The sequence below is a fragment of the Ambystoma mexicanum genome, chromosome 1p, assembly GCF_040938575.1.
Source record: "Ambystoma mexicanum isolate Mex_15411 chromosome 1p, UKY_AmexF1_1, whole genome shotgun sequence".
Lineage (NCBI taxonomy): Eukaryota > Metazoa > Chordata > Amphibia > Caudata > Ambystomatidae > Ambystoma > Ambystoma mexicanum.
In genome coordinates, this window is record NC_090921.1 from 432745932 (window position 1) to 432767853 (window position 21922).

The window sequence follows — 21922 nt, forward strand, 5'->3', positions numbered from 1 at the left end:
ACATATCCCACCAGCAATGTTCCCTCTAATTATTTTTCTCTAAGTGTGGAAATTTTTGTTTTGTGCGCTCATTATTTTCCCTGTGTGCAACTGAATAACGATCTAATCCACGTTTTGAGCATGCGTAGTTAGTGACATACCATCTATGAAGAGTTTGAATGGCAATTTCCCCTTTCCAACCACTGCAATTCTTTACAAATCAGTGTAAAAGGAGCATCTTACAACTCTTTTTCTGAAAGTCTAGGCAAAATAATAATTTTATAAGTGATTATAAGGAGAGCTTATCAACCGGTCCAAGAATCCAAGATATGCCATAAGAGCTAACAAAAGTACTCCTGCGCAGAGAGACCTGTGTATGCACAACAACAAAAAAAGCTTTGCATGCTCAGGATAAACAATAGGTTTAGTCGTGGCTATTCGTTTGTCAGCACTGCTCAGACAATACAGAAAGTGCTTAATGCCATTGGGAAACAACTCATGTTTATGACAGTATCACTAATCGCTGATGTGGCTGTCAAAAATTCAGACGACATGCAATTTTTGCAAATTGAATAATTGTAACTGAAAGGAATGTGTCAGAAAACATGCCAATAAAAGTTCATGTGCCACTTTAATGGAGTAATTCGAGGACCAGGAGAAAATGCCTCTCATAATGTGTAGAAGGACGATAATTGCATCAGAATAACTGCACCACAGAATATGATGATCAGAATTCCTGGGCCTCTGCTCACTATCCACATTATGTTGGTTTGTGAGTTGTGACATTTACTCAAAACCGGGCTTACAGCTATAAGGCATATACACCAGCCGTTTTACTCCTTAAAAACAGGTCAATGTGCCCAACAGAAACAGGAAGCCATGAACATATAGAAATCTACCCCTGCTTCTGCGCAAAAAGCTCCACCAATCTCTCTTCAAATCAATGACCAGCGGAGCAGTGGCATTGGTAGAAACTCGAATATTACTGCCCGTTCTCGAGGAATTTTAAAGGGAAAGAACATATTTTAATAAGCATGAAATATCCCTACTAGCAAAGCCAACTACTTTCTTACTCCCTGAAAAATCTTGATTCCAAGTATGGCGTAAAATCGTATACAAACCCTGCTTGTAACCCTGGCATAGGAAGTGAAATTACAGGGCACATAATACAGATTATAGTTTTGCCCACTCTTGCTCACCACAGCCTAGACAAAAATCAACAGGAGCCTTACTGAGGTTTCTTCTGGTGCCCCATTGAAGAAAATTACATATATTTGCCCTTTAAGTCAACAGTAGCAATGCTCACAGGTACAACATATTGGGCCTCATTACAAGTCCAATGGTAGCCCTGCCAGTAAAACCGGCAGTCTGCCACCTGACTCGTGAATTTTTACAGTGCCTGGCTTGCCTGTAACAGCGGGGGATTCTAACCGCGCCGGTCAGGGTAATCGGGCGCCGGAAAAAGGATATTCCCCATTCCCATTTGAGTGCCACAGGACTCAATGGGAATGGGGAACACGGGGGCAACGGCACCGTAAATAAAGGTGCAGGTGCCTCCGTGAAAGTCTGCGAGTGGCTGCCATTTCACCCGCCAGGACGGACCCGGGGGGCGGGACAGCACCTGCACGCAGACTGGGAGTGTGCCGGTCCGGTGACAACGGTGCCTGTAGGCTTACCGGCACCGTTGTTACCGGACCAGCATGCTCATAATGAGGTCTATTGAGTACCTTCTTTAATTAGGGACTCCTCTGAAATTCACTGTTCTCAGTTGAACAAGATGCATGGGGATGCTAGAGGCAATAAATGCAAACCCATGATTATATTGAAAAGCCTGCAGCAGCTGAGCATAGGCAGACATAGAAGGTACAGTTTCCTAGACTATTAATATAGTTTCCTATCCATTAACAAACAAACATTTCCTTCACTGTACTGTAATGTCAAAACATCCGATTTGGTTGCTGATTTTTTTTCTTCACCCTGAGGGAGTGTTCTCCTGTTCCCTTTCACCCGTTCCCATGCCCGGCTCCTGTACTAGCCTCCAATATTAGTCGACAGGGCTCTGTAAAATGTGAGGGATTGTAGCAGTAAAACAGTAACTGGGATATTTGCATACCTACAATACTTTGCAAGCAAATCCAATTGAAAGCCTCCCAATGATATTATGTGCAGTTTAAGAAAATGTCATACATCTGCATGTGCAGAATTACTATGAAGTACATGCAAGATTGTTTGCAACATACCCCACCTTTCAATTGTTGGGTAGGAATATACGGTATGCAGTCTTTATATCGAATATTTTTTAAAGAACATATATCAAACATTTTGTAATGAACATTTTTATAGAGAATGGATTTAGGGTTGCAGTAAAAAGGGTTCAATATTTTTGAGAAATGGTTGGGGTGGATTTTCATGGTTGGGGAAACTAGGGTTTGGGGGCAGGGGGAACCCCAAAAAGAAAAGAGAAAAGAAATATTTTGTTATAAAATATTCAATATATGTTCATTCTTTATAAAAATTATTTTGGTATAAAGACATGTAACCGTATTATACAAGTGCACAGTGAGAGCATTTTTGTATAGCAGCGAGTTAACATATAATTTGTTAAGGTCTATGCTCCATGGAACTCTGAACATTTTGAAAGGTTGCAGATTGTGTGAAAAACATTCTAGTTATCTCAATATTGTTGCACTCATTTTATATACGAATAATGCCAGGCAGAGTCCATACCAATTATCCTTTGCAGGCCAAGTAAATGATATTGCAATGTTGCTCTCCACTTATAGGGTAATGTTAACAATGCTAAAGTAGGAGACGCTGAGCATGACATGCGCTTACTCAAAATCCTTACAGGGCAAATTAATATTTGAGTTTTATAATGCGTTAACTTGCAAGGGGGGCTTTTCAAAGGGCTTGTGTGACATATGTACAAAGAATAGGACGTATGGGATGAGGTTACACATCCAAGTAGCCTGCTTACTTACAGTCAGTACCCAATATTTTAGCTGAAACTTGGGTTCCATAGTGTGGGTAATGCTTTTGCTAAGGCACCATGAGTAACAGAAATGATTGTGCTTGAACGTCATTCATATTATAACAAACCGAAAACAAGACTAGTATCTAAGTCTGGTAACCTTTTGCAGAGCTAAGTTAGTCAGAGTCAAGGTTGACTTGTAATATCTGAATGCGGCCTTGGATGGAGTTAGTCATGTGGTAGAATCAAGTATAGGAGTCATCGGAGGGGAGGGAAGATAATTTGGTTAATGTGTGCAGGCATATATTAGTTATGTTCTGTTAGCCACTTTTTCATATTCGTTTTTCTACCTCTTGTCAGTGTGTTCTGTTTTTAGGTTTTTTAGGTTTTCAAGGTCTAGCTTGTATAGTAGGGCAATGTAAATAGGTTAGACCAGAATATCAAGAATAGTTAGTATAATGGATCTTCATTTTGAGAGAAAGCAAATATTAGGTAGCTGCTGTGGCTTGTCCCTTTTTACATCTTTTTGAATAGGTGCGAATTGTCTGTGTGCTGCTAAAATTCTTCTGAGCGGCACCCAGAAGGAAGCTGGGCAAGCTCACATGCGCACAGTTTAGAGGGAAGATTGCCCACCAGCCATAGCCAGCGTAGTCTATGGGGATGGATAATGGGCATTGTACTCCAAAACCTCTGCAAAAACGGGTCTAAAGTGCCTCATGTGGTTCTTCCTCAGATGTTCTGCCTATTGTGTGCCTGCTGTGCGCGTACATGATTCGAACAGCACACACTGCCACTGCAGAAAATTCTTATTAGGGTTGGAAATTAATAGTGCTTTTTATGTTACTAGGTTTAACTGCTGTTTTTGTTCTGATTTTTACTCCTTTTAATTTTTCTTTATTTAATCCAGGGAGGAAGTAAACGACAAACTGCGGGACACGCCGGATGGTACCTTTCTTGTTCGCGACGCCTCCAGTAAGATCCAAGGGGAGTATACGCTCACGCTCAGGTAAGTATGATAAAACATTGTACAGACTGCTTTGAATCGGAGTTTGTTGCATGTGTTCAGTACAGCTCGCACCTTGGGATAGTGTCTCCCCATGATGCCATTCTTCTGAGGTTCCTTCTTGCTCCGACCCTGAAACAAGTGTTCTTAGATATGGAGCCTTTTCCTGGGTGGGAAACTTCTGTTTGATGTCTTAGGCTCAGATTCCCATATTTGCTCTACTTAATGCAATAAGGTATTTGTCAGAATGGTGCATTCGAGTCGAAGCCATTTACTGCCCCCAACCTAAAAAACTTCATATATGATAAGGTGTGTCGTCTAGCCTCTTACCAAGAGTGCAAGAGCTGGAGCATTGTTTTTAGACGGCCAATAATGTTCTGTGAATCACATGTCTCTTCTTAGAGCAAAGTTTGTGATCTGTATTCCGAATCATTCTTTCTCCATACAGTACAAGTGTTTTATGCCCACATCAATACTTTTGATGTTCTGATCCAGTGCAACTTTACCCTGTGCAAGCCTTTTGAGTGCCTGCAGATAGTAAAGCGTTCTTGAATTCGTAAATTGGCATTGACAAGGCCATACCTGCAACACTATCTCTATTCTTGTGTGTGGGTACCCATGATCCTTTTCCCGTGTTGACGTCAGATTATTTTTGCCGCCGTAAGGTTGGACGGTAAACACAATGTGTCTTTGTTTTAGAGTACAATATGTTGAGCATCTGACAACAATCGAGGTCAAAACCTACATTTCACTGGGAGTGAAACGATCGTCAAAGCCAAAGGTCGAGCGCACATCACTCCGAAAGGCGAATCACACTTTATTTTCCAATTATGTCGAAGAGAAGGATACACTTTACACTTCCTGCTGCTATGTAGAAAAAGGGTGCTGTCTCATTTGGAGGGGGGGGAACATCACAGTGGGACACAGGGAAAACCTCAGTCAAATTAAATTATTGCATCAATACTAGGGTAGATGGAATCCTTTATGGAATTCTATGAAAAAATCCCTACAAAGAGATCAAAGGAGACACCAGTCAGTGTCCTCCGATCCACGAAGGCTAGGACACCTACAGAACAGGTGAAGTAGCCCAGAGAGTAGGAAGACATCATTATAGAGGATGAGAAATACTCAGATGAAGAGCTCATTTCAGACTATGAAGATAACATGAATCCAGAAGAATGTACTAGTCCAGAACCAGAGATGATATAAACGCCCATTAGCTTCTCTCCAGCGGAGGGCCTTGTCCTCTATACTGACCTCCTTAGCAGAGGGGCAACCAGGTTTAAAATAGAAACACAAAAATAGTTAGATTTTTTTTTTTTTTTTTTAAATAGAGGACATTTTAAAGCAGAGGTAACCAGTCTCACAATCTAATCCTCTACTTAAGAGTATTCAGAAGAATGTTCATTATTCTCTTCTTAACCTAGTACAAACAAAAGCTATAGACTCTTGCAGTGAAAAAAAATACAAACCATCTTCCAGCGATCCACTCTACATTAGTGGCCATTTCAAGGTAAACTAGTTGCTACTACTGCCAGGAAGAGGGGGCGCTCAAATGAATTCCTTTGGCAGCAAAGTGGCCACTTTGGCTGCATACCATCTACAAATGTTAAATTATGCAGTCCTTATGGCATGATATAATAGTGGCCTGTGGGGCGAGGTAGAGTGCCTCACCCAAGGGACATCGGAACCACTTAAAACGGCCATGTTAAAGGTCATCGCTGAGGCAAAACATTCAGCTAACGCTGTTAACAAAAATTCCCTAGCTGCTGCAGATAAAAGTACTAGAATAATAGCAGGCGCCACTGTCATTAAGAGACTAATGGGTTAGGGAGTTAAGCTTTAAGCCTGATGCACAGGGTAACTTACTCGACAATTGAGTCTTAGTTGGGATAAGCTGTAGATGAAGCCCGTGAGCAGGTCAAAAAAGAAAATAACATTATTAAGACGGATCAAATTACCGGAAGGACATTTAACCAAAGGGGGACCTTTTGAGACCGGCCTTATAGACAGCCAACAAGACCCACCCGCCTACGCACAAGGGAGCACACGCTACCGAGTCTCCTTAGCTCAAGGAGCTGCCTCTTCTGCAGCTCATCGGAAGCATAGAGGCAGGGCGCGCAGCAGAGAACAGCCCCCCAGAGGGGGCCATCCGCATGCCCCAAGTGATTCCCCATTAGTAGTCACCGCACATTTTAGCCCCGTAGCGGGTTGCATTACATCATACACTTGTACATTGGGAGGGGATAATATCAGGCAAGTGGGTGTTAGACACAGTTAGGAGTGGGTACTGCATTGAGCTGCTGTCAAAGCCACATGAAAGTCAAACATCAAGAATGGTACCATCGGAACATTTGGCGTCTCTTCAAAAGGATCATTCTTCTCAAAGGGAGCAAAAGAACCACTACCTCAAAAACCGGTTGTTAGGCAGGAATTGGAGTAGTAACCCTGTGGGAGACTACACTACCCTTGTATTCTTGGTATTAGGTAACCTGCCTGTTTGCATAGGTCTGTACTACACAAGATGTTAGTGTAACTGAGCAGCCAGACTTATCTCAAGAGGGTCCAATGTGAGCTGTAGCATCGAAATCCACACATACAAGTATCCAAATAACACTTACACTCAAGGTTTTCTAGTAAAATAATGATTTATTTAACTTTCCACTTTAAATAAGGATTCTTTTAAAAGGGCAATGTCCAATAATAAAAATACACTTCAAAATACTTTCTCAGAATCAAGGCAAAGCAAATAGATGCTCTTTAGAGATGCTTCATAAACCGTTCTTACACCCCAAGGTGACTTCACGAACTAGAACAGTAATTGCATTTATATATCACTTTTTGCACTTGGTAAAATCCTAAGCTTGGTAAAAAGGAAAGGCTAAGGGAAGGAAAAAGGTTAAATAGGTTCTCAGAGCATGTGAGCACTTTCAAATCTCCCAATGAAGTCTAGATAAAACCTTTCCCAGCAATATGTTAAAAACCAAGTTATCACCTGTGCGGGACAGTTAGAATCAACGTCAATTGACTAGAAGTACGGGGAGCCAGTCAGCCAAAGTCAATTGGAGCAAGTCTATGGAGCTAAGGCATTTCTTGGATAGCAAAAGGTCTTGCACAAAGTTAGAGAGTTTGTTGTAGAAATTCACTGTTGGGCCACAAGCTGTTACACTTGTGAAAGTTTAGAGCTGAGATCAACTCTAGAAACTTAGCTACTGCAAGTCTCAACTAGAAAAGCAAGATACAGACAGAGGTAAGTACCCCTTAGTCAGCACTGTACCATAGGTTAGAAGAAGAGATCCAGCTGGCTTCTGTCTTGGTTGCAGTGTTGCAGATCCTGTGTTCCTGGGCCTTAGTCGTGGGGACAAGAGGGAGGACGTCTGGAGCACTCCTGCACAGCAGTTCGGAGGTAGCTATGGGCTCATTGCAATTCAGCGGCACTTCACGGTTTCAGCGCGCTGTAAACAGTACCACCACAGATTTTGGACACCGATTGGGCTTCCTTCACTCCTTGAGTCCAGCACTCTGGTGAGGTGACTCGAGCTTGGGTTGCCCTGCTTTTGAAGGGTCCTCAGACTCCTGAGCTTTTGGGCGGCTTGCAGACATTGCACTAGACTACGGATTTCTCGGCCCCTGGCACTCAGTTCAAGCAAAGAAGTACAGCCAGTTGGGGAAGGTCTTCCAGCAAAGTTCGTCTCAGGGTAAGTTGCTCACACTAACCCAAGGGAAGAAGGCGTCCTTTCCGGAGCTTCTCTTGTCGATTCGGAAAAGTTGTTTCTGCACAGCAGAAGGGCTTCACCCGGCAGTTCAGCGGTCCAGGAGGATGTAGCAAGCTTCGCTTCATGATTCCTTCGGATGTTTCGTCCAGTGGCCGACTCTGTCTTAAGTGCAAGGAGCCTCACCTTTTATGCAGGTTTCTCTCATTCATGCACGCCGGACTGTCACTAACACAGCAGGGTGGATGTCCTGCCAGGACAGTCAGCCAGCCAATCAGGACTTTGTGCATTCAGGTAACGAAGGAGACTAAGGACAGGGAGTTGCGGGGCAACCTCCCTAGTTTCCTGCCCTGCCAGACACACTGGAGCCAGAGGCGGTTTTCAGTACTGAAACCCACCAAGGGCAAAATGAACAAAGGGCTTAAAACTGATTTGGCACGCAGAGTAAAACCCAAGAAAAATCTCACAAACACGAAATGGTGAAACGGGAAGACCGGGCCATTTTGACAGTGATCACCCATGGGTGCTATACTGCAGCTGAGGATTCAGCCTGTGGTAGGAAAGCATAATGGTCGGAAAGTTAAACCACTGCCACGAGCCTTTTAAAGTAGTGAGGGTAACATAAAACATTTTGCATGAGTAAGTAGGAAAATGAGCTACTAAGTAACCCCCAGCACTTCACATAAGTTGGTATTTGCTGGACCTACAAAGAGAAAAGGTAAGTAGTCCATTTCACTTTACTATTCTTGGGAACAGTAGTTTTCACAAGGAAAGGTATTTAAACCTTCCGAGAAATATAAAGGATTTCATTGTGAGACTGCACTGAAGGTGCTGTGTCACCATAAAAAAGTAGATGCCTATGGAGTTTGTCAGACTCCAAAAACAAAGGAAACCGATCATCCAAATCAGATCAAAATACATGCAAGAGTGAGAAAAAGGGCTCACTCTCTCCAGAGTTAAAATTAAAAAGTCCCAAAGTTCAGCAAAAGAGCTGAGGGTCTTGAAGGTTGAAGGGAATTAGCACAGAAATGAGAATTCTCCCTTACACAGGTAAAGACCGGTGTTCTGGTACCTTTTGTAAAATAGAAAATAAATAAAAATAAAAAAAAAATAATAATAAAAAAAAAGGAAGACTGATCTATTCTAGACCTAAAGGCATCAAACAAATCTGTAAAACCACAAAGGTTCTGGATGACCACTTTACAGGAGGTCATACCACTCCTCAGGAAAGGAGACTATATGACAACATTAGGGATGAAAGATGCCTACTGTTACGTAAGATTGTATACAGTACCCTTTGGGTGACCTACAATAACCTTGACCTCCTGGCAATAGGGACCCAACCTTTGGTATAAGTCTGAACTGCACAGGTTGGTAGTGTGGTCGAGCAGCCAGGCTTATCTCAAGAGGGGTCAATGTGAGCAGTAATGGTGTGACCGTTTCACAATACAGTTACCCAAATAAACACTTAGACTCAAGGTTTCTTGATAAAACAATTAATTTATTTCACAGTCAGTTACATAAGCCTTCTTCAGAAAGGGGGCAACACATGTAACACTTATAATACACTTCAAAACACACTCCTAGTTTCTCTAAATCAGAGGACACCCATTGGGGATGGCACACACACACTTCCTACACCCTCAGGTGACTTAAATAGCTAGAACACTGTGGACATTGATTTAGCACTGGTACATTTAGAGCAATACTGAGTTTGGTGTAAAAGATAGAATATAGGAATAAAACAAAGGTTGACAAATAACTCCTAAACAGGCGACTACTTTTAAACACCTTCCAAAGCACAAAGTCAGAGGTAAAGAGGAGTCTCTCGGGGAGCCAGGACAGCCAATGTGAATTGCAAAATGTCAAGGGGAGCTGGAGATCTTCTTTTCAGGTAGGTAAGGTCTTGCACCATGTTTGTAGAAATGATTTCTTGAAAATAGAACACTTGAAGGACCACAAGCTGGGAGTCCTATGAAGGGCAAAGCTTTATCAACTCTACAAGGTAACCAAGACAGGTCTCAACTGAGAGCAAGTAAGGCTGCACAACAGAGTTAAGTTCTCTTACTTTACAGTACCTCTGGTTAGAAGAAATGGTTCCAGCTGGCTTCTGTTCCTGTGCAGCTCTGCAGATGCTGTTGTTCCTGGGCCTCGGTCATGGGGACAATAGGGAGGATGTCTGGGGACTCCTGCTCTACAATGGGACGGTCAGCGGCAGCAATGGGCAAACTAAAATTCAGCAGTCCTTCAGCATTTCAGCTCCTTGTGTCTGACCGCAAATAGCAACACTGTGGTTCTCGGATACCACTTCAGACTTTCCTTGCTTCTGGGGCCCAGAAGTCTCAGGCTTGTTCAGTCCTGCGTCAAGGAAGTCCGGAGGATCTTCCTAGCGCTCTGGTCTGACTTAAAAGCAATGCACACAATCTGGTGTTCCGCTCCCTGGCTCTTCGGTTCCAGCAGCAACTGCAGTGGAAATGCAACCAGCTCCAAGAGGATGTCCAGACGGGCTTTGGAGTTGATTGGTCCCACCAACTTGAAGGGAGAAATCGTCCTTGTAGGGCTTCTCTAGTCGAGTCGATTTCAGAACTTTAGCACAGCAGCAGGGCTTCCCCGGGAAAACCAACGGTCCAGGAGTTGTAGCAGGCGTCTCTCCCACGTTCTTCTTTGGATTCCTTCGTCCAGTGGTCGACTCTGCCTTCCAAGCCAAAAAGCCTTGCCTTTCATGCAGGTTTCTCCCATTCATTCCAGCCTAGCTGTCAATCACACAGCAGGGTGGCTGTCCTTGCCAGAGAGTCAGCCAGCCAATCACCTTTAGGTGCATTCCTGTAACCAAGGGGATTAAGCACAGGGAGTTTCAGGCACCTCCCTCACTTACTGCCCCTGCCAGACATACTGGATCCAGAGGCGGGCTTCACTTGTGAATCCTGCCAAAGACAAAACTAACAAAGAGACCAAACCTGGTTTGGTGCACAGAGTAAATCTCAGGAACGACCTTTCCAATGGAAAATGGCAACAAAAGACCGGGCCGTTTTGACGTAATGAGCACCCATGGGTGCCTTACCGTGACTGCGAACTCAGCCCGTGGTAAAACACACAATGGTAGTAAAAAGTAAACCACTGCCACCAGCCATTAATTGTAGAAAGGTAACCTAACAATGTTACATGAGAAACTAGACAACGGGGATACTAAGTAACCGCTCCAACACCCTATGGTAAAATAGTGTGTGCTGGGTCTAGAAAGTTAACAATTTGTAAGTATTTCACTTCACTGCTCTTGTAAACAGTAGTTTCACTAAGAGAAAGTATTTAAACCTTGGGGAAATGTAAGCGACTTCCCTGTGCCACTGCACTGAAGCTGCTGTGTGACACAATGTAAAGATGATGCCTACGGAGTCTGTCAGACTTTGAAGTCAAACAGAACACAGAAATTTCATCACACTAAAATTACACGAGAGATGAAAAGTCCTAATGTCCAGCAAAAGAGCTGATGGTCTCTAAGGTAGAAGGGAATTAGCAAATTTCTGAGAATTTTCCCGAACACCTACTTTCATATTTCAATGTTCCCAGATCATCTCAAGGATCTCTGCTTCAAAATAGAGAAGACAGATTTTAAATTTGAAATTACATTGGCACGCCATGTATTCACCAAGGTGGTCGCATGTGTGGCGGAGCATTTCACCCACAAGGTAATCCCAGTCTACCCTAATCTAGACTGGCTAATAACAGAACAAAGTGGAAAACAGCGCCCACCACACATGCAGCAAACCCTAGGCTTATTCTACAGTCTAGGATTATCAATCCACTAGGAAAAAATCGAGCATTGAAACGAGCCAAAATAAAACCTTTCTAGGGCCAGTGCTATACACTTGAGAGTAGTAGCTTACTCAACTCTAGAAAGGGAACACACTGAACACACAAGTCCCATGTTGTTCAGCAAGTCGACTGATCATTCAGAAAGGCAATGAAACTCTTAAGCATGATGGCGTAGTGCATTTTTATCATACCGTGCACCGGACTCCACATGTGCACAATTCAACGGTGGCTTGCAGATCGATGGTCTCAAAAGCCAGTAGAGTGGTATGATCTAGTGGTGGTTTCTCAAGAACTGGTAAAGGGCACTACAAGGTTGTCAATAGAGAATATGTTAAAAGGAACGAACTCCACATCGCCGTCAGCGTAAAATCCGGATCACAACCAGCACATCTCTAAAGCGTTGGGGGGCACAATGTTAAAACCTCAAACATGGTTAGGTGTCCAAGCAATACAAAACATTAACTGGTTGGAGTTGCAAGCAATCAAAATGACACTTTATTAATTTCAGAAAGTCCTCACAGGAAAACACATTCTCGTGAATACAGCCGCCATGTTTTACATCAACAAACGAGGCCGCACACTCAAAAAGGCTGTCATACTTACGTAGACAATTGGGAGCTGGTGCATCTAGAAAAACGTATGCATCCATGCAGAACATGTTCCAGTGGAACACAACTGTCGAGTGACAACTTAAGCAGGGTGTTTATAGCACGAATGGGAGCGCACCGTGGTGTTTATAGCACATATGGGAGCTCACTACCAATATACTCAAACATATCCTTGCAATATGGGGGATATCCATCGATGGATTTGTTTTCAATGTTCCAAAACAAAACTGCCCAAACTTCACATCCGGGTACCAATAACTGGGGTCTCTAGGCATTTTGTTATGGATGAACTGGTCTGTGATATTTGCACAGTCCCCACACCACTGCACTCAAGGTAATTCTCAAACTACAACAGGAGAGTGTAACCTTGATACTAATTGCACCAATGTGGGCAAGGCACCTTGGTACTCATCTGCTGAACATATCGGTCTGTCCACCAATCAGACTTCAGACAGTTCAAAATCTGCTTGCGCAGAACCACTGTCAAGTAATAAACCTAAATCCAGAGACAACCAATTTAGCAGCCTGGCTCCTGAAGTCGTAGAATTTTGACACTTGGTTACCCATACTGTGTATGGATACATTGCGGGAAGCAAGAAAGACGACTGCTAGATATAGTTATTGCAACAAGTGGAAATTATTTGTAATTGGGTGTAATCAAAAAAGAGGTCAAGCCAATACCCTTTTCTGCAATTTACGACGCTTTACCTGTTCGATTCATGGCTAGTTTACAAATCTTTCGGCATCTTTGGCAGCTTACAACACGTCAAAAAAATCAGATTTGTTTTTGCTCTTCTTGGGTACCTTGATGAGTGCAGAAGGTCTTTGAGGGTGAAAAGTGTAACTATTTGAGGATTTTGGGCCAGATGCATTATTAGGAAGTAAAAATCGTGATGGTAAATTGAGAGAAGGCATAATTCTTGAATGGAAAAGTCAATCTGTGAATGATAGAAATGCCATGTATTACTTTTTAAGCACAATAAAATCGAAAAGCTTAAATTGAATGCCTTTACAATAAAGTTTATGAATTGTCAAGTAGCTGGTTTTCTATACACACAATGGTTCAGCTAATCTCCATCTACCTCTACCCAAACAGAACGCTTTTAGGCCATTTAAAAAAAAAAAAAGTTTAATTTACCCCCATGCCCAATTTACACCCCCCTAATCCTTAACCAGCAACTTCGTTTTTGGCTGCCTTCTCACACTTTCACATTCATCTGGCTTCTCCTAGTTTTAAACATTTAGCTTTCCTGTTCCTCCAGCATTGGGTCTAGCATGGATTCACATGCTCATGAATATTCTGAACTGTCTTTCTCCTAACAACCAATCACTGAGCTCTGGGTCATACTGCCCCAGTCAATGACTGCCCTCTATCTAAGCCCCTCCTCTGGCAACCATGTTCAGATTTTTACCGCACATTCAAGTGTTGGGAGTACTCGTGCTTAGCTCTCAAGCTTTTTTCAGTGTATTTGCTTTTTTGGAAGAGTTTACACCTGTGCTCCATCGATCAACTCTCTGATTAACGGGGATCCGTTTTTTGGATTTTTCAGCGCCCCTCAAGGGCGAATTTTGTGAGTTTCTTAGTGGAGGTTTCCAGAAGATTCTTGAAGGCCTACACCGTGTGGATCATTGCGGACGAGAAGAAGGAATCCCCCTCTTTTCAAGCTTTGTACCGACTGCAGTCCGCGGAATGTTTATATGGATGATAAACATTCTCAATGCCTTTACTGCCTGTACCCAACGCACAAGGAGGAAGAATGTGCATTTTGCTGTGCACTCTCGCCTTGCAAGATGAAGGATCAGCGTATACTGCTGAAGGAATGGTTACAGGCCAAGGCCTCTGCACTGGGTGGGTCCCAGGAGCATGCCTCTCCCGGATCCGGGAATGCTGAGCAGGCTTCAGTCCTTTGAGGGCTCCCCTCCTGCAGGGGCCAACAAAAGGCTAAGCTTTGAGAGTCCACTGCCACCGGGAGCGCCTTTGCGGCAGGCTTCCCTGCGGCTAGGGCGTGTCCGATGTCTCCAGCGACTTCAGTCACCAGTCCGTGTTCTGGATTGCCATCCAAGAGGAAGTCGGACCATCTGGGCAAACTAGAGGCAGCCCCGGAGCCGGCCAAGGAGAAGCCCAAGATCAACCTGCCGGAGAAGGCCAAGGGTGACCCAAGACCCTGACCCTCCCCCTAAGGAGAAGGCCAAGCAGGACAAGGGACGTTCCTGACAGTGAAGGCCCAGGTACACCCGCCGAAGGCTCCGCCTTCCATCGAGGCGGTGGCGGCGTCCCTCTAGAAGGTGGACCCGCAGGGCGCACCTCCGAAGGCAAGTGTCCCTCCCTGCCAGGAGGGGGGAGTCTTTCCAGCCCATAGAGAAGAACCCGGAGAAGATGCTGGTCATCTCCCAGAGACTGTCCCCTCTGGGCGCAAAGGGGGGGTGGGCACTTGAGGTCCTCCAAGGCTCAAGTATCTCCTCGAAGGAGGTGCTAGTCTACCTTCAGACCATCCAGAAGGAGGAGAACGTCTGGATCAAGGCCTACGACGAGGGTGCCGACGAAGGCGACCTATGAAGGAGACGACATGGATATCATCGAAGGAGAGCCACAGGTCGACAAGGGCCGGGGCCCTCTGCCTGCGCCCCAGCTTCCTATTCCACCTTTGCTTCATTTGCCACCTCAGCTGCTGCATAGAGACCGCTCTTTGGACATTCTCTCTATGCTACATACTGTGGTCTCTGAGATGCGGATTCCTATAGCCCCGGCGGCCCCTCCCGTGGTGCCCGCAACGGCTGATCCTCTGGCGACAGGGGAACCGCCGGCCAAGTAGAGGAAGAGGTACCCACTGCCTCCCTACCACCTCTCTCTGCCCTCACCCCCTGCACCCCCTCGGCCCTCTTCCCCTCCTCCTCCTGAGGGATTAGACGGACCCTTGCACAGCGACAACATCATCGGGCACTGACGACAGTGGGATGGGGGACCTCCCGTTGCCACCTCCCAGATCCTCCCCCACGTACGATACAGGCTAGTTTCACGCGATGATCTTCGGAGCTCTTCCAAGTCGCTCCAATGGAGATGGGAGGGCTTGTTGTACCAGCACCGCGAGGCGAAGAGAAAGACCATCCTTTCAGTCCCACCCTTGGATGACATTTGGGACGAAGGACTGTCTCTAATGAAGAACCCTTCTATGGCCCCAGCGTAGATGGATTGCTTTGAGAAGTACAGTGTGCCGGACTCTGCGCCCAAGTGCTTGCGGGCCCAACCGTCACCAGACGCGGTGGTGTCAGCAGCGGCCAAGAAGTCGCTGGGTGCTTCTTCCTCGGCAGCATCCACCCCTCCGGACAGAGAGGGGAAGAAGTTGGATGCCATGGGATGATGTGTTATCTACTCTGCGGCAACGACCATCAAGGCCGCCAACGTCCTCACCATCGTATCGCGCTATGACTGGGAACTGTGGTTCAAGATCACTCCCATCCTGGACTTCCTCCCTTACGACAAGAGGTTGAGGCTTTAGAAATTCTGCAAGAAGGCGAGGTGGCGTCGGACCACGTCATCACGGTGGCCACATACATCGCTGACACGGGGTTCCGCCAGATGGGCAACAGCATTTGCCTTTGTCGTTGTGGCTGGCTCAAGGCCAGACGAAGGTTTTGGACATGCCCTTTAACTGAGACAATATGTTCAGGAAGGCTGTAGATGAGTCTCTACAGGTAATTTAGGCAGACTCGGAGACAGCATGTGCCCTGGGCATGCTACGAGAGCGACGACCGCCCTTTAGATCCGCATGAGGCAAGTCTTCCCATTCTTCCAACGGTTACGGCAAGAGTTCCTCTTTGTACCACAAGCTCCTCGGCGCAAGAGACCAACAGGGGCCATTCCAAGGCTTTCAAAGGATGTTGTCGCCAGGGAGCTCAAGACGGCCCGTCGATGTCCAAGCAGGAATTAACCGGCCGTGATGTCAGGCCCCCACCCGTGCACCCCGGTGGGAGGCCGCCTCGCGATCTTCGTCAACGAGTGGAAGACCATCTCCACCGACCATTGGGTGCTGGACCCTCTCGCCTACGGACACACCCTGGCATTTCTACTGAAGTGTCCCCAAATACCACGTGTGGCTCGTCAGGAAAACCACGTCCCTCAGCTGCTGCTGGAGTTTCGGGCCATGCTGAAGAAAGGGGCGATAGAGCTCGTCCCAAAGCTGCTCCGAGGCTCTGGAGTGTACTCAAGGTACTTCCTTGTGAGAAAGAAGACTGGGGGCTGAGGGCCCATACTCGACCGCCGACTACTAAACAAATGCATTAAGTACCGAAAGTTCTGAATGGTCACACTTCAACACGTGCTCGGACAGCTAGAAGCGGGAGACTTTCTGTCTTCGTCGAACCTGGAGGATGCGTACTTCCACATCCGAAATCACAAGGGACACAGCAAGTTTCTGTGCTTTGTCGTTCAGGGGAGGCATTACCAATTCAAGGCCTTTCCCTTCGGATTGAAGTCAGCATGAATTCTCTGTGAATTATGCAAAGTCCTGCTTGACGTGCTGTTCCTGGGATCCCAGCTCAACCGTGTCATGCCTGGCGTCACCGTCGGAGGAGAGCGGTGGCCATCCTGGGCAAGGTGCAATGGCTGCTCGCTCTGAAGATCGCCACGTGAGGGCCATCAAATCACTGCTCGGCATGATGTCATCATGCATTTATCTCATTGACTCTGCAGGCTACGGATGCGCCACTGCAGGAGTTCCTCGTCACCTGTTGGATTCAAGTGTCCAGAAGCTTCCAGGACAAGATTGCTCTTGATGAGGGATTCTGTGGGCAATTAGATGGTGGGGCGTGCGCTCTCATCTGACCGGAGGCACAGATTTTCAGGGCCCAACACTTCAGGAGACGGTAACGACTGACGCCTCCCTGGAGGGATGGGGACCCCACGCCCAAAGTCTTCATGCCAGAGGCCTGTGGCTGCCGGAGGAAAAAACGTTGCACATCAACCTTCTGGAGCTATGGGAGGTGTTTTGGGCCCTCAAATCATTCCTGCTGGCCCTCAAGGGGAAGGTGGTACGGGTCATTGGACAATACCACCACAATGTTTTACATCAGGAAACGGGGGCACCAGGTCCACAGCACTCTCCAAAAAGAGGCGCAGGACTTATGGCACTGGGCCGTCGCCCAGGGGATGTTCTTTATCCCGTTTCATCTGGCAGGAGTAAAGAACACGGTTGCCGACTCCCTGAGCAGGAAGCTTCGCTCTTGCCATGAGTGGCAACTTCAGCGGGACTTAGTGGAGAACCTGTTCTTCAAATGGGGCAATCCCCAGATAGACTTGTTTGCGACGGTGATGAACACCAAGTGCCGGAGGTTTGCCAGCAGGTTTCCCCAGCAGGGAAGCATGGGGGACACATTCTCATTCCCTTGAAGGTATCTTTCTATATGCGTTCCCGTCGTTGCCACTTTGAGTAATCGGTCAACTCAAAACAGTGCCGGTACCCCATGATCCTTGTCTCACCGGTGTGGCCGAGGCAGATCTGGCAACCAGACCTTCTCAGCATGTCAGCATCTCCACAGTCAAGCTGCCAGTGGTCGCAAATCTTCTAGCCAGGGAAGGAGGCGCCATTCTTAACTACGATCCAGGGTCTCTGAACCTGAAGGCCTGGCTCCTGCAGGCTAGAATTCAGTGGCTACGATCTCTCAGCGGACTGCAAGGAAGTTCTCGCCAAGGCTAGAGCATAGTCTGCTTTGAAATGCTACGGTCCTAAGTGGAAGAGATTTGCTATTTGGTGGTCTTCCCAGAAGATCGACCCACTGAGGATCAAGGCTCCTCAGGTACTTCCATATTTTCTGTCGTTGGCCAAGTCTGGGCTGGCCCACATCTGGTGGCTATCTCCCGCTACACTAGATCCCCAATCCCATCCCCCCCCCCACCCAGGACGACCATCCTTGTGGTCGCACCGATTGGTCAAGGAATTAGTCTAGGGACTATTCCGCTCGTTCCCGCCGGTGAAGGCACCGGTCCCAGCGTGTGAGCTCAATGTGGTGCTAACTAGTGAAGAGGGAAAATCGAGATCAAACCCATGCCCCCTCACCCCAGGCGCATATACAGAAGAACAGCCGGAAGAACAAGGAGCGCACTTATCATTTGAACCAGGCCCAGCGCACCCATGGGTGACAAATATGCTGAAACACACCCACTTCACCAACAGTGCAACTTCCATGCTACATTAGAATCAATGCTGCAATATCAGAATCTACAAACACAAAAATCCCTGTTTAAAGGCTTGCAAATGCCTATATGAATTAACATGGTCTAATTGCACAGTGTAAAGCCATGTTTCAGGAAAATTACAGCCAGGCTCATTTCTCTCACTGAACACTGGCTGCAGAAGCCTTCAGCAATGTTCCTCGCAAAACCCCCGAGCTGCCAAGGTCACACATTCAAGATAAGATTGCTTTCTGCAGACAAACATTTTTAATTCTCCACAAATGCGAATAAACCACGGCAACCCAGTGTGTTTTTTTTTCTTTCTGGGAAAGAAAGACATTTTCTCAAGGACTCGCACAACATTTGAAACATAATTGTAACAAGAATGGCTCAGCCCAGCCAATCAACGCTCAGAGCTCAAGTGCAAACTGCTTGCTTCAGCTAAAAAGTTATGGGAACAAAGTCATAATGTAACAAGTTAGAATTAGGTAATGGGGGCTGGCACAGCTAAACCAACCCACTGACGCAAAAGGCTAACATCCAATTGTCAGGCTCTCTATAAGGGCTACATAGGTAACCTATCACTTAGCAGCCAATAGCAGGAGGAGATAGGTTTCTGGGAACTGATCCAATTCTGTGAGGTCAGCCTGCAGTGTGATTATAAAGCTGGCTTGCAAGCCAGCCCCGGGGGAGACGGCGCCTGAACTCTCGATGTGCACGATGCTCTGCGTGTTTTTTTTCTTTTTTGCTGCCCAGAAATAAACGCAGTTTGGAACATGCTGCTGCCTGCTTGGGACTCTGTTTCATTTCTGGGGGCCATATGGGAGGTGTTGGGGTCTCCCATAGATGGTGAGGGTATGGCTGCTGGCCCCCCACTGCCCTGGTGGGGGTCCAGCTTCTCGCCAACACTAGGCTCATGGGACCTCTGTTCGAGCCAATGCATTCTGCACCACTCAAATATTTGTTGTGGAAAAAGGCTTTTCTTGTGGCCATCATCACTGCACAAGTCGGGGAGATCCAGGCCCTCTCCTGTAAACCACCTTACTTGTCTTTCCACGAGATGAGGGTGGTGCTGCGGACGCACCACTCCTTCATGCCCAAGGTGCAGTCGGATTTTCATCTAAGCTAGCCCTTGGTGTTACCTGTGTTTTTTCCAACACCTTTGTCGCTGGCTGAAAGGACTTTGCACTCGCTGGATGTGGCTAGTGCGCTGAAGTTTTATGTGGCCCGCACAAAGAGTTTCCGGAAAACCTCTCGGCTCTTTGAAGTTTGGTCCTGTGAACCATGGGAAGGCCCTGTCCAAGTCTTCCATTTCCGGGTGGCTCTCCGGCTGTATGACCCACTGTCACCGGTTGGCAAACTGACCGCTGCCTGGCCGACCGAGAGCCCACTCTACCAGAGCGATCGCTGCTACGTTGTTCTTGTCTGGTGTGCCCCTGCTGGACATCTTCAGGGCTGCGAAGTGGAGGTCGACACACACTTTTGCGAAATTCTGCTGCGTAGATGGGGATTCCAGGGAGGAGTGCAGAGTCGGCCAAGCAGTGCTGCTCAACCTCTTCACTTGAAAGTGAGCCTGGTGAGCGGTAAGAGATGCTTATGTTGAGCCTTGCCACCTCCCGTGGTTGTGCGTATGTGTACTGCTTTGTATTCTTTATTCATGAGCATGTGAATCCATCCCAGACCCTATGCTGGAGAAGGAACAAGTTACTTAGCTGCAACTGTTGTTCTCCAGCATGGGTCTGGCATGGATTCACATGCAAACCCTCCCGCCTGCACTTCTGTGGCTCTTTTCTTCATCGTACTGCCACTTTACGTGCTTCCAAATCTGAAGATGGCTGCCGGAGGAGGGGCTTAGATAGAGGACAGTCATTGGCTGGGGGCAGTATGACCCAGAGCTCAGTGATTGGTTGTTAGGAGAAAGACCGTTCAGAAACTGAAACCTTTTTTTTATTTACTGAAAATTCCCAGCCTGACGGGGAATATTCATGAGCGTGTGAATCCATACCAGACCCATGCTGGAGAACAACAGTTATAGGTAAGTAACTTGTTCCTTATTCCACATTTTTTAAATTCGAGAATTCAAGATTTTAGATTTTCTGGATTTTTTTCATTTAATATTATCAGCATTCTATAACTTTATTTCTATATTTTGACTAGTTACCAGGTAAATGATGTCCAGTAATTGGAGAACACAAAAAAGGAAAACCCTGGTTGCAGCCATACATGCAAAAGGCTTTTTTAGACTGAGTTGTGTAATTTTATATAGCGCCATATGCTGATGGAAGGCCCTTGTGGACGCCAGGTAGAGCCTTTTGTGGGGGACAGTCAAATCTGTACAGTTGCCAAGTAACAGTGAGTTAGGCATGTGTTATTGACGAAGGTGCGGTGTCCGCAAGACAAAAAGAAAGTTATGATTATTCAATAAATACTCCTGAATTTTACCACTTCACAGGAAAGGGGGCAACAACAAGCTGATAAAGATTTTCCACCGCGATGGCAAGTATGGATTCTCTGAGCCCTTGACCTTCTCCTCTGTGGTAGAGCTGATCAACCATTATCGGCATGAATCTTTGGCTCAGTACAATGCCAAACTGGACACTAGGCTCCTCTACCCAATCTCCAAGTACCAGCAGGTAAGGCTCTGGCTAGTGTGTCAGTGTTGCTGCCAGTTGGCGTCGCTAAATGCCCTACCATTCAGTCTTCTGTTCAGCTCTTGTTAAAGGCACCTGTGATTTCAGGACCAATGTTTATAACTGGAAATGGTTCTTGTTCCCCCAAAGAGTGGATCTAAAACTCTGTAAATGTAAAATGTGATGCATTTACCTATTTGAGATGCAGTTTGGAAAGGGAAGATTCTTTGTACCATGTTCCATGCTGTTTAAAAAGGACTGAAATATATTGGTGATGATTATAGTGATCTTGTTGGTGAGGTACTGCTGTGGCTTAAGAGGAAATGGTAGTGCCTCATGAGAAATGTATATATTGTATGTATTAGGACCCTCCCCCGGTGCCTTCGGTGCCCAACCCCGGGGGCTATGCTCCACTGGCACTTTCGGCACCCAACCTCCCCTCCCAACCCTCCCCCCCACCCCCTTAGACCCCAGCGACTGCTGCGCATTGAACTAGGCGGCTTGGACGCTTGTAGGGATACACCACCAAGGGCTCGCTTCATTTGCACAGACACCCCGGGAATTTGAAAGTTGGACAGTATACCAGCAGTTGTATAAATATGACCACAATTCAAAGCGTTGCGGTATTGTCACTTAACACAAGTTCACCACACAACTTCATCAGTTAATGTCAGTTAATAAACTTCAAACGCCTTAGGAATTGTAGATTTGGACAGTATACCATCAAAGTTCGTTGCAAGTAGAACAAAATGCCACAAGACTTCTGTGAAACGTTCCACAGAATCGTCTCTTAGGATTTTTATTGGCAGGGTATATATTAACGTGCGATAGTAGCGACCCCATAGTTAAGGTTACATGACACTTTCCATAGGAAAAAATAATGTTCTACTCAGTAACGTATGATCTCATCCTGATCCACAAATGAAGGTGTGAATCAAATTGACAGGCTGAAATAAAATATATATTTTGTTTAATTTAGTTACTTTGAAAGCTTTCTTTGCGATGAGCTCTTACTATCTGGCCTGTATTCCTTACT

The 21922-nt window shown here is 46.1% G+C and overlaps 1 protein-coding gene across 1 annotated transcript in view; it reads left to right on the top strand.

Moving 5' to 3' along the window:
- Nucleotides 1-21922, top strand: part of PIK3R2 (phosphoinositide-3-kinase regulatory subunit 2) — a 486396-nt gene that overhangs the window by 380247 nt on the left and 84227 nt on the right. Inside the window, exons 9-10 of the mRNA XM_069649253.1 lie at nucleotides 3858-3956; nucleotides 20709-20889. Coding sequence (XP_069505354.1) covers nucleotides 3858-3956; nucleotides 20709-20889 — 280 coding nt within the window. The remainder of the gene's footprint in view (nucleotides 1-3857; nucleotides 3957-20708; nucleotides 20890-21922) is intronic.